Here is a 16,694-nt window from a genome sequence, read left to right on the forward strand (position 1 = left end):
GGAGAATTTTAGGAAAGTGTGGTTTATCTGTGCTCAAATGTTTGGGATCTGCACCAGGTTGGATTAAGGGAAGACATCGAAAGGAGGAGGCTGCCAGATTTGGTAATGTTAGGTTCAGCCAACATGGAAGAGTTATAGAGATGCTTCAGGAACTCTAATGGGAATCCCTTGAGGAGGAAAGATGATGTCCTTTTTGAAGAGGAAATTTAAAGAACCTGCATTTGAAGCTGGCTGCAGAACAATCCTACTACTGCTGCTGTATATTTTGTGTAAGGACCACGAAGATGACAAGATACGAGAAATTAGGGCTCATACAGAGGCATGTAGTGAGCCGTTTTTCCCCTCTCACTATCTGCAAGTGGGACAGGAAACGAAATGACTAGTAGTTGTACAGGGTACCTTCCACCACACGCTATATAGTGGCTTGCGCAGTATGTATGTAGATGTAGTAGTATTACTGAAATGGTTCTTGTAGATTAAAATTGTATATATTTTGTGAATACATCAAGAATTGCAAATAAAGAATAGGCTGCTCTGCTGCCTACTTCGAGTCTTCCCAGGATGTACATGGAGATAAGTTCTGATGGAGCTGATGCAGTGACGCCTTACATCAGTCCTGGAAGTCTTTCTGATGCATATCGTGTCTTTCTGATGCATATCGTGTCTTTTGGTAGACAGCACACTTCACTAGCTGTTTGTATTCTTTAACCCTATGCTCTGTATGTGTTCACACACGCCATTGCTACTGTTCCAGGGTGCTCTGGTCTTTTGTCTGCTAAAAAGCACCAAGATCCTTACCAAAGGAAGGTAGCAATGCGCTTTATGCATAGCCTCCATTTCCAAGAAATTACGCACATGCACGCGTAGTTCTGCTATTGGAAATTTATGTGCGTGCACAAAGTTGAACACAAAAAAGGCATAGTGTGGATGCACCTTGCAAACTGTGGAGGGGAGTATTTCGAAGGAGACCATGCACAATAAGTAAAAGATAAAATTTTGTGGACAAAGTTCCAGAATCTTTTGAACAGACCTCGTATGTGATTCACAGAAGTTGGTATTTTTGGGAAAGATCCACAGGTTGTGAAGCTGCCATTAAAATTGAGCGTGTTGTGCTAAGCAAGTCTGCTTTTGGTCACATTTTGATGGTGGCCATTCATTCCAGTGGACAACTGGTTGTTGGTCTTGTCCACACAAAACACTGTTCAGAAATCATTGCAGAGCTGGTGTGTGGCAGGACTGCTTCTATATGTAGCCCTGTGTCTGGTAGGATAAGCCTATAACAGGACTGGAGTAGGATGTGTGCGAGTGTATCAGACAGGTCTTCCATGTGGGTATGACCCATTAAGGGGCTCCGGAAAGACTCAAAATCATGAAAAGTTCAATTTTTACTTTTTTGCGTTTTCTGAATCTGCAGACTATTACCTTTTAATAGATATATAATTTATTCAATTCCGAAGACTATAACTATTTTTAAATTTTTTTTGAAATGTGTTCTACATGGGCGTGACCCACTGTGGCGCTGTTAAACTGCTGTCAAATGGTGTTATTATTAACGTCCGTGTTCATCAGGTACATTTTAGTCTGCCTCATGCAATAATGGAGGTGATAAAACCTATTTTCAGAGACTTAGCAGCACCTGAACTGTTGAAAAAGTGTATTCACGGAAAAACTCAAAACCCCCAATGAAAGTGTAAATAGTGTTATATGGTCGAGAATCCCCAAGACTGTATTTGTTGGAATAGAAACACTTCACTTTGGTGTGTATGATGCTGTTGCGACTTTCAATGATGGCAACATTGTAAGGTGCAAGGTATTTAGAAATATGGGAATGAAGATAGGTTCTAACATGGTACGAGCGATGCTTGCTTTAGACAAGGAACGCCTTCGGGCTGCAGACAGAGCTGTAAAGAGTCTAGAAATACAAGCAAGAGTAAACAGGAGGAGGAACAAGAGGAAGCTGGAGGAGGAGTTTGCAGAGGATGAAGATAATCCATCCTATGGACCTGGAATGCGCTAAAAAGTTAATCCAATCTTTGTCGCTCGATTCCCAAAACTTTTATTTTCTCATACTAATTACATGTTTTCTAAGGATCTTCCAAACATATTTGTTTCAAACTTTCAGTAAATGTTACACAGTACCTTCTGCATAATTTAACACAGCCTTTTTCCAAAAAACTGTATATTTTTGAATATATAAATAAAAAATTGCAAAAGAATGTTGTGAATTTTCATTACAATTGAAAAAAAAAATCAGCTTTAATAACTGAACTAAAATTTTGTAAAATCCCTGTGTTAAGTTGTAGCCCACATTCCAATAAATAATCTGTAAAAAGTTCAACTTCCTACCTCAAATACTTTGTGAGGAAAGATGTAATTTATAAGCGTTATTTTAACATTGCAAGTATAGGGCGTTCCGGAGCCCCTTAAGCAAGAGATTGGAAGCAGGTTGGTGTAAGGATGGAATAGGATATTGCATAGGTTGAGTGAATGGAAGAATTCAACAGTGGGAAGGATTGTGGGTAGGATTTTCCTTAGTTCTGGACAAAATGATAAGTAGTCAAAGTCCTGGGGAAGGATATGGCCCAGTTGTTTCTGTCTGCGATGGGTGATAGGGTCGTGTGGATATGACATGGGACATTGGCCTATGGACTATATTTGTTATGTCTGTCTGTGAGGGCCTTAGTAAAATCTTCCACATATTGATCAAGATATTGCTTGTCACTGCAGATGTGACATTTCACAGATTCCTGGACTATATGGGAGTGACTATTTAGTTTGGAAACGCAGGCAGTTATCAAAATGCAGGAACTGTTGATGGTTAATGGGTTTGATATGAATAAGTTTCGGATGGAGCTGTTAGAGATGGAGGCCTATGTACAGGAAGGCGGCATGATGGACTGTGGAGGTCCAGGTGAATCAAATGAGAGAGAAGGTGCTCAGGCTGTGGAGGAATTTGAATAATGCATCTTGACCCTGGGTCCAAATCATGAAGGTATGATCAGTGAACTTAAACCAAATAAGGAATTTTGGATTCTGGGTGCCTAGGAAGGTTTCTTCTATATGGGCCATAAATAGATTTGTTATGCCATGGATTTGTTTGTATATCTTTCCCTGAGAGGAGTAGAATTTTTGTGTTGGGATTTAATTAGTTATGTGTGAAAAGAATTAAGTCTGAAGGACGATGGGGGATAGTGTGTTAGTGACAAGGTGATGGGTATGGGGAATGTTGTTTAGTTAGGTGGGGTGGGAATGTCTGATAGTCAGTTAAGGAAGTAGTTTCTCTCTTTGACGTGGGAAGCTAGGCTGTGGGCAGCTGGTTTTTTCAGTGAGAGCACATTAACCAGCTGCAATGAAAATAGTTTCATGCAAACAATAGGCAACCAATTTTGCAAAGTTCAGTTGACAGTAAAAAAAATTATGCCCTACTGTATTTACCCAAGTGCAGGACGATTCTGAATGTAAGACAACCCCCTTTTTCTTTTTAAGGGGCTCCTTGATAAAAAATTATTTTTTAACGTATTCTATCAAACTTACAAACTTTTATTGATGCAAGCGATCTGTCTAAGAAGTATACATTTCACCTATTCTAAATTTATGCCGTTTATTGTTTGTTGTTTACCTTAATTTTTATCTTCACTGCCTGTTGTTTGTATTATTGTCAGTCATCATTACAATGTCTCTTGCTTCCAAACATATCATCTGCCCCTCTCTGTCTTACTGGCTGCATCGAACAAGCAGTTGATACGCCCCTCCACTTGTTTCCATCATACCTCATGGGAAGAGTCTACAACATTGGTGCATGGAACACACAAGTACACCACTGGTCCCCACCTAGACCTTTAGTATCTCTTTCAGAAATGTGCGCTGTTGTTGAGAATTTGTCCAGTTTTAAGTCGGTTTGATTCAGAGTGCAAATGGATTCAGCAAACTACAGTTTAAACGTGGTAGATGTTCATAAAAAGCCAAAGAATGCAGTACACATTCCCACAGTTGGCTGCACGATGAAATTTCTTCCTACTCAGCACTCCCCACCTTGCCCTCACCATAATTCTCAGCCAAGCTGGGTCACTGTTTCGCCTCCATCTTTTCATAGTGCTGTTCTAGAGCAGCAGTGAAACATGGATGGCAGTATCATCTAGGGTGCAGGTCATATGTAACAACAGCAATTTGTGACACCATTTGTTCCAGCTTCAGCCTTCCACATCTCCTTTCCTTCCCTTTTAGCTCCAGAAGCATTCATAACAGTGCTGAATGTGCTCTGCTTACAATCCTATACACTACCTGTTGGACATCTATGGCCAAATACCACTAAAAATTTCCTCTTAGGGATTCAGTCTCAGTGCTTCTAGTATGTGTTTCCTACCACTCTTTTTTATACTTTACTGAAGACAGTGGCAAGTACCTACTGCTACAGTTACAAATTTGTAACAACAGTGGGAGCCCGAAATAACACGGTAGTTGGAGGCATGCTTTAGTACTGCGTTATAGCGTACCTGCGGTATAATGAGAGTGAGCCCTGTAATGACAAACTATGTGTAGAAAGTTAGGAAGAAAACATAAGGCAATATTATACATACTGCACTACACTATATTTAAATTTAAAGAATATTAGAAGTAAACAATTTGTGAAGCTTACCAAATAGGGTACAGCAATTAGACAAACATCACACAAAGGTTGACCAAATGACAACGTGAGTTTCAATGCGTTATATTAAGTGCACTATCGAATATAGTATCATGATTTACAACACTACCTGCAAACTGCAGTACATCATTATTCTGCTGCTTTAAAGCTTGATGCAGTTTCTTTAGTGCGTATTATTTTATGGTTGTCAGGTGCAACAACTCAATTTAGTTTGATTCAGTTTGTCACTATATCCAGGTAATTACTTTACTTATATTATCCAATATTCCACTTGTTCTGGGAACATCATCTGTACTTTCTTCTTCAGCTTCATCATCATCCTCATCCTTGACTACTTCACTACTGTCATTTCGAACAGCATCAATAATCAGCATAGGAATCACACAGCCAACCAGTTGCAAATAACTGTTTGGTAAATTGACCTAGGTTTCAATACTCCTAAGGATCTCTTCATCAGAATGAAATTTTAATATACCATAAAGGTACAGTGCGATAAAGCAGTGGTCAAAGGTTCGAGAAGACATTCTGAAGTCAAAACTTGAAGCATGTTCAAACCTTTGGCATATATGCCTTGCTACGAACTACATCAGACTCTGATGCCAAAGGCTTGAACATGTTTAATTTTAATTTTTGACTTGAGCATATCTGCTCAAAACTGTGACCATTGCTTTCTTACAAAGTAATGTTACAGTTTCTTAAAATTTTGTTCTGATGAAAACATCCTTAGAGGTGTCAAACCCTAGGTCGGTGTACCAAACAGTTATTTGCAACCAGTTTGCTGTGTGATTCCTATGCTGAAAATTATATACGAATGCTGAGAGACAGCCATGTTTAAAACTGTAAGCATCAATAATGTACATGTCATCTATGATCTCCAAAATTGGTTATTCATTTTCAACAACCACGCAACGATTCAAGTTTTCAAGATCACTATTGCTCTGTAGAACATCACATGCAGACTGGATGTCACTGCTGTTGAAATCTATGTCACTACAGTGTTCATCTGTTGCATTTTCTTCAGTGGAACACTTGTTCCAGCAATTCCTAATAGAGGTCAAACCAGTGCTTCGCTGCCCCAGGCCTATTGAATACGGAATAATCTTAAGATTTGCAGATTTCAAGAACATTTCTATTGCCTCATGTGAATTTACTGTTCAGGTGAGCAGTTCACAGCAATAATGAGCCTTAAATGCTCGTATGATGCCCTGATCAAGTGACTGAATTAATGGTGTCTTTTTTTTTTGGCAAAAATAAAGTTCTGGTTTTTCGACCTTCTGATTGCAGGTGGATGAGCTTGGACAGTGAGGAAGGATTAGTAGAGTGTCTGCTAGCTTAAATGACTGTAGGTACTTTCTCACTGACTGAACAAATTCTTCTTGAAACCTGATGGTGAAAATGTTGCATCAGCCAAGCATTCTTTGAACACCTGTAAGTGAATTATAATGAAGAGGTGTTTACATGTGTGAAATATCTTGAGCTTTTACTTTTACATAAACAAAGAGGGTTCAGTTTATGGCTGCCCGATTTATTCGCGGCAAAGAGGAGGGTTCTTCTGGCCTCTGGAAGCGATTGATAATAAAATGCCTTTTCTTCACAGTTATACACTTGATGATCATTTAAATTTTCATCCACCATTATTTTTTTGTAAAATTTCAAGAAACTGTAAAGCAGACTGACTGTCACAACAGCTTGCTTCTCCTTCAGTGGTTGTTTGATGAATTCCATGGCAACATTTCCATCTTGAAAACCATCCCTGAAAGCTAAAAAAAACTTTCTTGTCATGTACATCAAAGTGAAAATTTTTGGAGTGAGCATTAATAAAGTGGCACATCTTCACTTCTTTTTATTAAAAACAACCTGTAAAGACATTCATCTGGTTCACTGTCTTTTCATAGTTTAGTCCTTTCTCTGTCCATTCCGACATCACTCTCAACTGTGCTTACAAAACTTCTAAATTTATTCTCTTTTTTCAGCCATCCGCTGATTGTTCCTTCAGGTACACCACACTCATGTGATAAACTTCCTTTAGTTTCATTGTCCTCCATATGATAACTAATTTTTAGTTTATCACTCATAGAATATGCTTTCTGTTTCTGTGATGTCATAACAAGCCCCCAGAAATCTAGACAATAAGTGAATAATCTATGATCAACATGATGGTTGTGCTCATTTTGACTATTGCCAAACTCTGTGGCATAGTCACTTCGTTGACTATGTCACAATGTTAACCATGAGATGTGTATTCAGAGCTTCTGTCCAGCAACAATTGTGATAGGTTGATAAGACAAACCAAAGGTTGAGTTTAGTTATGTGTATCTATTTTGATTATTGCTTAGAGAGCTTGGAGGTTGCAGCAGTAAGTTATATTGCAGAAAGGCTACATGCAGACTGTAATAAGATCTTTTTTCCCTGCTGATATTTTATTTTGGGGGACATACTTATATTGTGTTACATCTGAATCCCCAGTGTATCAGACTGCAACATATCGGGCTTCTGCTGTATTATATAGACTAACATGTAGTTATATTTTAAGTATATTAATTTTATCAGCAATAAGCATTTCATTAGTTATAAAAAAGTGTTTGCAATTAGTTTAAATAAGATCTGTATATGTGCTAAATAATCACTAGTAGGAATTTGGAGCTTGCCACTGTATCCATAAAGTTTTATTTGAATTTTTCAATTCATAGGTAAAACTTGTAAACCCTAGGTGACATGCTTGTTGTTTTAAAATATTGTGTCTCATAAAAACGTTATTTTTTATGCAACTTATTAAGAATGTAAATAACATGGGAATAGTAATTTTGAATCACACGTTAATAAAATTGTGTTAGCAGGAAAATAAAGCGTTAACTTTGTGCCAAGGTGAAAGTGAATCTTGTGCTGGGTGTGAGCCAAACTTAAATAAAAAGGTTATACAGTTTGTTTTACATGTCTGTTTTCTCTTGTAATTTTTAAATTTCTTTGATCGTTCGACAGAAAACCTTGAACTTCTTGAGAGAGGCGAAATGAAGCAAGAATTCACCAATTTTTCAACTACTGGCATGTTGGGTGGTAGTGAAGAAAGTGATGATGAAGTTGAAAGTAATGGGCCTAACACTCCGGTGTCACCCAGTGTGTTACCAGAGCTCGATATTAACAGTATGGTTGTGCCTGGTGATTCATTCGATGAATCAAGTCTAGACTTTGATATTGAGGTGGGTAGTTTATTTATTCAGTGTTAAGTCCTTAGTTGCCTCTTTATTCATTATTATGTTTATTTCATGTACACTGCTGGCTATTAAATTTGCAACACCAGGAAAGGTAGCAAATAAGGAAATTTTACCTATTGTGCCTATAGGGTATATTACTAGGAATATACGGTTAAATTTGTTGGTGATTTGGGGGTATACAGGGAGCGAAATTTAGTACACATAGTTGCCACCTCATGCAGAAAAACAGCTCCAATCCCAATGGGCACCGAGTCGAATTGAGATTGGATGACAGATACGGGTACACCATTCTATGGTGTTTCACCTCTGTACCAGAGTTCATTAGTTGTAGTGGCTGGCAAGTGGTGGTGTCTCAGTAATGGCAACACATGACCGGATGTTTTCAGTGGGCGGGATATCTGGAGAACATGCTGGCTGAGACAGCAGTTGAACATCTTCTTTTCAGATCAGGATAGCACAGGTAATATGTGGTCTCGCATTATCTTTTCAAAATGAAATGTCAGAAGACATGGTGTGACCACCGTCCTTAAAATGCCAGAAATGTAACGGCTGCTGTGTGGATTACAAGCTATGTGAACTGGAGGCAAATGTGTTTTTTACCCAATGGCACCTCTCGTTGATACGCCAGGTGTGAGGCCCGTATGGTGGTGAAAAAAGTAATCTGTCAACATTCGTTCTCCTCACAGTTGCCACACATCAGTAGAGTCACCATAGTGTCCAGTGTTGTCATCAGGTGCGCCATTGACAGTGTACCTTTCACTACCACTGCATTAAAGGGAGCTGTAGCAACGGTTTGTGCCAACAGCTCGTGCTGCTCCAGATTTGTTGCTTCTTCCCAGTGTGTGCCTGCTTTGCTGCAGACGAACACATTTCCTGATTGAGGTACATGACGTGCCTGTTTGATCTTGCGTGGCCTGACAGACAATAAATCCTCCCTCTCAGATGCTAACCAGGTGGTACGGCTGAGATCCTGTGTGGCTTGAGTATGGCTCTCCTGAACCCACCGATTCTGTATTTGTGTGACGGTTGCAGGATCTCACCAACACGAGTAGCGATATTGCGAAACAATAATATTTATAGGCCGCATCCCTGCTGCTGTTGAATTCACACACATTCTGGTAGACATTGCTGCATCTTATATAAGATGTAACATGATCTTCTCACACACAGTCGCCATTTAAATTCGATATCTGAATGAAGAACCTGCTGTACTCCTACCTACTTCGTGTGGTTGTGGTGAAATGCTTATCATTTGCACATCCAAAAGTGTAGTAAACTTCATACCGATTTTAGGTTTGCTGTTGTGCGCGATTTTAATGCCTGAAAGTGTAATTTTATTATTTGTTTATGACAGCATAGATTTACACACAATTTTTTCAGTGATTATAGTTCTTAGGCATCACTACCAAATCTTTCTTGCAAAATCTTCTGATTTAATTTTTTGGCCTTTTCTGTGGAACTGGTTGCATGCTGTCTAATCAAAAATTCTTCAAGAATGATTTGGTACAACAACAATGAACCTGTGTTGTTGGGGTGGGGGGGGGGGCTTTGGGGCTTTCATAGTTGGAAAGTTCCTGTTGATTTTATTTTCTCAGTAAGATAGTGGCACCTGTTGTTGGCAAGTGGCGCAAGATTCTGCTCACTTGACTTCATTTGTTCCTTTACATGTGTGCAACATAGGTGGCAGTTGAGTCAAAAAGGGATCACTTTTATGTGTTTTTTAAGATTTTGTGGTAGGACTGAATGCAAATAATTGTATTTGCAATGTGTTTTTGGCAAGTTACACCTTTCAAAGCAACAGTTGACCTTTGGTTTAATAAATTCAGATGTTTTTGAAATGCACTTGAAGGAACTTTTTAGTTGGGACAAATGGCCACAGCATACTGGTTTACAAGTGTAGCCAATGATCAAAAAGGATTTCCACCAGTGCACTCTTGGCACCAGATTGGTGATGATTTATAACATTCTGTATTTGAATCGTTGGGTTGAAAGTATGTAATGTTATTGAATACCAAACACATTTGTTAGCGTCTGCATACAAAATTGTAAAGCATAAATGTACCAGAGGACTATGGATTTTGGAATACTGTATAATGGTTCAAATCCAGTTGGATTGTAAGGAATGATGACAGCTGAGATAATCACTTATTATTTGCAATTAGATTAATATTTACAAGTCAACCTACACATATTTGCCGTTTCACGTGGCGCACGTCCATGATCTAAGGACAGCAGACCAATCAAGAATCCATTCACCCACTGTCCTCACCGTCGCTGCAGTGAGTGTACCATTCTGTTTCCTATTGACCATTGTCCATCAGGTGAAATATCTCCAGAGAGTGCAGCATTATCTCTGGTGGCTCAGTCGAATGTAGCAACCAAATATAACAGCCACCAAAGAAATATTAATTTCTTCTCAACATAATACAAGTAACCTAAGTCCTTGTAAATCATGGGAAAGAACACAAGAAATACACGATCATTACTTTTTCAATCAGGTATTCTGTCCATAGGGTGTGTGACTGGTGCGTGGCAATCACCATCACATAAAGAAAACATACATTGAAACATAAAAAAATGATGAAATTCATTGAGACTGCTACAAGGTACACACATAACAAATAAAAGAAAATGTACAGGATAAAAAAACACGAATGCACTGTTCACTTTTGTATCACCTCACTCAGTAAAGGACATAGCTTGCAGATTGGTCTCTCGAAAAGCCCTTGTGGTGTCGAATAGTAGCCACTTGCAATATTCCATTGTGCCCAGGGCGCACTCTTATGATGGCCAGCTTCCAGCATAATGAGGCAGCTTATCTACCCATAATACAACCCATGCGCCGGGTTGCACTTTCTGACTGTGGACTGTCCACTTGGTCCACTGCTGCAGGTGATGTATGTAGTCAGATGACCAGTGCCACCAAAAGATGTGGATCCCTTGCTGCAGAAGTTCCCACCTTGTGAGCAAGCTCAGGTTGGCTGTACCTAGATCTGGCTTGAGGGGTGCTTTGATTGTGGTTCTAATCAGGAAGTGACATGGGGTTAGAACTTAGGGATCAGTAGGATAGCAAGGTAGTGGCATTAGAGGACAAGAGTTCAAGCAAACCCAATTTGGCAAGCCATCATTGTCAACTCTTCAAATGTTTGGCAACCCATCATTGTCAACTCTTCGAATGTTGAGTATATAATTCTCATTGTTCACAGCGTGTGGTTCTTGAAGGACTTTACTCCTGCTTCCCATATTCTGTCAGTGTGGTGTTGTAGGAAGAATGAAGCACCAGTTGATGCCTTCTTTGTGCATAAAATTTTTCTCCTGTGTGTGTGCTGATAATGACTGCTCACAGCAGCTTGTAACTGGTGGAATCTCCAACTAGCCCCAACAAAGTTTGACCCATTGTCACTGTACAATTTTTGGCACCTACCTTGTCGTGATACAAATCTTCTAATGGCTGACAGGAATGTTCCAGTAGTCATGTTGCTAACTGGCTCCAAATGCTCTGCTCGTTTTGCCAGGTGCACAAATAGAGCAACATAGCAATTTTCCTTTAATTTAAATCACCATGGGTCAGCTTTCACATGATCTGTCCTGTGTATTCACTGCCACAATTGAAGGAAGGCCTCACAGTTTCTGTATTTTTAAAGGCTGACAAGTCAAGCACTGTTGCAGAACATGCCGGATTGCTTTTGATCTGTTAGGTACCCAGTATAGCTTCCTGAGAGATGTAAGCAACAGGTGACACCCAGCTTGAGAAAGATGATGATGATCACCTTCCACTATTAGTCTTGTGAAATGATGGTGAACAGGCAGTATATCTCATGTCATTGAGGATAAGATGCAGTGATTTGAGCTTACTGTTATTATCTACCATCTTATTGGTCTCCAACTGGTGGATTTCCGTTGCATATGTGGCTTCTTGTGGTATTCTGATACAGTGTAACAAAGTGTCCTGCAATTCATTGCAAGACAATTCAGCAGTTACTGTTTTGTCCTTTGCAGTTATTGTTATCTGCTGCAATCATGACAACTTCGAGAATCGAGATGATACCGTCTGGGATTGCTCTGCTGTTGTGACAGAGGACTGTAGCTCCTTCTGGCATCTACTGAAATGTATAAAGGTTAGAGGTGTCTATTACAGATCATTCTTTAAGACAACCAGGTCCATCCCACTACAGGCTGTTTTTTTGCATGTTTGCAGGAGATACTCTTCCGTGACACTGGATGAACTGGGTTCTGCATTGTCGATATTTGGTTCCACACTGTGGCTGTTTTGATTTCCTCTCTACCTGACACACAGTACCCCATAATGTTTTCATATTGCCTCATAAACTTAGTGTAGCTTCCCTTAATCTTCATTTCTCCCACTTGTCTCTGCGTAACCTGAGAGAAGTGTTCACTGCAATGTGGAAAGAACTGCCTGATTGACTTCGCTGTCCATGGACAATGAATCTCCCTGTGGAATTTTTCTTTGTGTCTTGCACAAAGTGTGTCTCATACCATTCCTTCTCTTTCATCGTTATACCTTGATGTAATTCTTCTATCTCCCAGAACAGAACTTGTTTGAACATCAGTGTCTTTTTTTTTTTTTTTTTTTTACAAAGCACAATACAACTGGCCACCATGAAAAACTGATAAACTCTGCCTTTTGATACTGGCCTGAAATGACCCAACCTAGTTCTGTTTCTTGAAGCACGGGATGATCAATTCCTGTGGAGATAGTCCTTGCCTTCCTAATGTATGGAGAAAATTCTGCTCATAGCAAAATATCGATCTTGCCAGGTGACCAAAACTCTCTATCAGCAAGTTGAACATGTGACAAGTTCCATGTACGTGGTTTAATTAGTTGTTCCAGCAGGGTGTCATTTACCTTTGGCAAAACTGGACAGTCGACAGACAACACAAAGTTACTTACGCAAAAGCCCACCAGTGCCAAGACATGGTGTTTTGTTTCTCAGCAGGTTGCACCTATTTCCTGAGTTGGTACTCTGCTGTGCCACCTGTGAAGTCTGAGGCATTTTACGTGTTTTTGATATGAAGCATGATTGCGACCCAGAATCTAATACAGCACAAGTCTGCCATTTTCCATTGTCAGCTTGCAACTGTAGTCTTGCTGTCACAATAATTCGATGTACTTGACTGACATTTGCCATTGTGTTCATGTTGCATATCACTTGGACAATCCTTCCTTGTCATTTCTTGTGTGCATTGGGATTATGCATGTAGCAATGTGTGATATCATTTCCCACCAGTATGGCAGGTAACTGATCTGCAGTTAGAAGCCCTCTGATTGCTGAAGACAGTTGTAGCACAAGTTGTTGTGCATCCCAGCAGCTTTTTATTTGCTACGTGTGGCTTGTTTGAATTCGTAGCACATGTGCAATGTGTGAGCATGGCGTATACAACCTGGGAGATCCGGAAAAAATCCGGGAATTTTTTCGTGCAGGAGAAAACCAGGAAAAACCCGGGAAGTTTTTAGAATTCTGGGAATTTTTCATTGTATTTGTTTTCAGTTAAATTTTTGTAATTTTGACTAGTAAGAACTGATACTCTAACAAAGGATATTACTGTATCCCGCTACTGCAGAATAGTATTGCTGCAATAAAACATCAACAAGAGAAAAAACAAAACTTAAATTGCGAAGAAAATGCGCCATATACAACAATGACACACAGTGCTCATGCAAGCATCTGCCAACAGCAAAATGTGTCAAGGCTCTAGGAAGACTATGCAATGCTTCGTAACAACAAATTGCCTCTGATGAGCATGACGTCACAACTGTATACATTAGATTCGTTTCAACAGTTATGAGCAGGATCATACGCATGCACAGTTGACTAGTACCTCCTCCTGCTTCTGGTTACAGAAATGTGGATGTTGGCTGTGTAAGCAGTCGCAGCAAGCAGGTAGATGCTACTCGGAAAAATTTGACCGCCGCGCCCAAACTGTCAGATTCATGCATGTGCAGCAGGCCTGGATCTGGGAGGGGAAAAACTTTGTTTCACAAAGTGCCTAGCATCCACCACACATTGGTCTATAGGTTATTCATATGACTTTGAAGCACATCCCTCTCGATTTTTGAACACATTCTAAGTTGATTTCCGAATGAATCATAAGTTGCTTTATGAATGTGTGCATAGTGTACGTGATGTCTCTGTCTGGGAAATCCTCATCGCATCTAGAAACAAACTATCCTGCAGACAAGAGGGGCTATACGAGCTGAGCGGAGTAAAGCCGAACTGATGAATGCCAAGCTCTGTCTCATTATGTGGTTGATATGTTTTGCGAGCGAAATCCATAGATTCAGACTACCAGAGTGGAAATAAATGACTAACAGGAATAACAGGTAAGAAAGATTACATATTATCTTCTTGACGTATCCAAGAAAATGAAATTTTGACAGAAAATTTTTGGCCGGATCTCTGACTAGTAAGGGCCAATTGTACAGTCCCTGGCTAGCAGCCGCTTTAAGTTCTATTCTGAAGTAGCGTGGAAAACTCGTTGAACGAACATGTAACCATGCCTGACCGGAGATTAATTGCACGGAAAACGCGTTGAAGAACATGTAATAACACCTAACTGGAGAACAATCGTGTGATAACTAAACCAATGATTCTGGCAGATTTAGTGAAGTTAATCAGTGAATAAGCATTGGCAGGAATAGTTAAAGGAATTAGTGATGACAAGACTGTTTGTTAGAATGAGGAAGGAGAAGAAACGGGAACATCACACAAATTATGGAAGAATATGATAATTCCAAATTTGTACAAAAATTTCGTACTACTACTTTTCGATCTCATGCTTGAGAAACTGGAGCATATGAATGAAGTGAAATGTGAAACTATTTCCTAACATCAAGCATTTTGCTTGTAGTAGGTCTAATAGGCATTTGGTATTGGTACTTTGTGAATTATATTCTGTCGTGTTATAAAAATGACCATTTGTGCCAAAACAGTCTTGTTTATTTGGTGTTTGTTAGAATAGCTGCAGTATTAGAAAAGCCTATTTTGTTTTATGTAGCAGACAGTGACAAAAAGAGATGTAATCAGATCGAGAAACCACACCAATCTTGGGTCCTATTTGTATTAACAGGTTTTCAGTATTAGATTCAGTATTCGATTTTTCATATAGCAAAACGTTTAACGAACTTTGATGAAGTAATAGATTCTTTTGCAGAAGGGAAAGCACGCTATGTAAAGCTGTAGCAAGATTAGAGAAAAAAAAATCTAGGAGCTAATGATTGAAGAAATGTGTGCTGTCTTGCTTGTCTTAACTGGTTTTGTGTATCCTATATTTAATTTTATGTCACATAAAGCAGCAAGTTGTTACCTAATACGGAATACAAAATGCAAATTTTCTGAAGAAAAGGAGGGCAGGATGTCAAACCGGCTGACTGGAAGCAGGTGAGGCACCACAGGACATTTTAATGTCCACTGTCCTGAATGTAGTTCGATGGCATCCATTACAAAATATACACGCTTCAATTCCACAGAGCGAAATACAGTTACGTGCGATAGAACAATGCTGTGTGAAGAGGCTTGGTACTGCACTTTGGCACACTGAAGACCAAATAACATCTCTTACACTTCCTCGAATACATATGTTTTATGCATCAGACTTTTCAGAAAGATGTGGCGCCACTATCTAGTATTGCCCCGGTTTGGAAATATCGTAGATCCGGGGCTGATGCGCAGAGCAGTCTGAGTAATAGTGTGGAAGTGGGTTGTCTCCACCTGTGTTTATATATTTAATGGTTTCGCTGTTACCTCTTTGTTTACGTCTCTCACGTCAAATGGAAAACAAAATGGTTTCCAGTGCCTGTGAGCTATAAAGTGAATTAAAATACATTCACATAATTACAGAAGGCTAAAATATGTTATTAGTTTCAGATTTTATTTTATTTCTATCTTTCTGACAGTCAAGCATTAATTCCTTTGCAGAACAGTGAAGTTATTTCTGTCGGTTTGAAAGAAATTTTCTTTTATTAATCTTTTCCACTGAGGCAGTCAATATATTTGAAACAATGTGTTCAATTCCACACTATTGGCTAGTTTCAACTGTTTGCAGCATTTCCAGTGCACATTTTCATCTTATAGCACGTATGGCATTATGTCATAATAAAGAACCAAACATGAGATAACACAGTACTGGTACTCCAAGAAAATTTACATCCCAAAAACCACATTGAAAAGCTTAATATCAGGTCGAGGCCTACTGCACTGGAAATCTGGACATACAAATGTGCACTTTAAATGTGCACATTTTATTATGGGTCACGAAATTCCGATGCTCTTGGAGTATCCTCTGATGTCTTATTTCTTTTATGGCATAATGTAAGATCTTTTAATGTTTAACATGTATGAACATACGGGCCTCCTACGTCAGCGTAGCTGCGGAAGCAGGGTGGCGCCTGTTATCTGGCACACTCTTGCAACTGCTGAAACGAACCTATTTCTAACAGTTTGCAGGAAAATGTGAAATGCTTTGAGAAGCGCTATATTCAAAGTAAATTTCCTTTTACGCAAGTTGAACTATGAGCGAGAATGTACGATGAATTTCTTAAATCAGAGAATGTTCAACTCTTACTTAAAAATCAACTCCTTGATGACGAGCCACTTAGATGAATTTCGAATCCAGAAGATCTGACATTTATGTCGTTATTGAAATTTTACTGGTGCATTTATGTGATATATCTTAAAGTGTAATACGCGCATAAAAGACCAACATTATATGTGAAAGCTTAGCTTCTCTTGCAGCGTATTAACCTTTGAGACAAATATTATATGTGAAAGCTTTGCTTTTCTTGTAACAACTCTATGTATACTAATTTAAACCATTAA

The 16,694-nt window shown here is 39.2% G+C and overlaps 1 protein-coding gene across 3 annotated transcripts in view; it reads left to right on the forward strand.

Moving 5' to 3' along the window:
* LOC126470631 (forkhead box protein A2-B) overlaps positions 1–16,694 on the forward strand; it is an 83,345-nt gene that overhangs the window by 48,632 nt on the left and 18,019 nt on the right. For all 3 annotated transcript variants that reach the window (XM_050098606.1, XM_050098607.1, XM_050098608.1), the window contains one exon: positions 7,625–7,842. In XM_050098606.1, coding sequence (XP_049954563.1) covers positions 7,625–7,842 — 218 coding nt within the window. The remainder of the gene's footprint in view (positions 1–7,624; positions 7,843–16,694) is intronic.

Source organism: Schistocerca serialis, chromosome 3 (genome assembly GCF_023864345.2).
Source record: "Schistocerca serialis cubense isolate TAMUIC-IGC-003099 chromosome 3, iqSchSeri2.2, whole genome shotgun sequence".
NCBI classification, from domain to species: Eukaryota; Metazoa; Arthropoda; class Insecta; order Orthoptera; family Acrididae; genus Schistocerca; species Schistocerca serialis.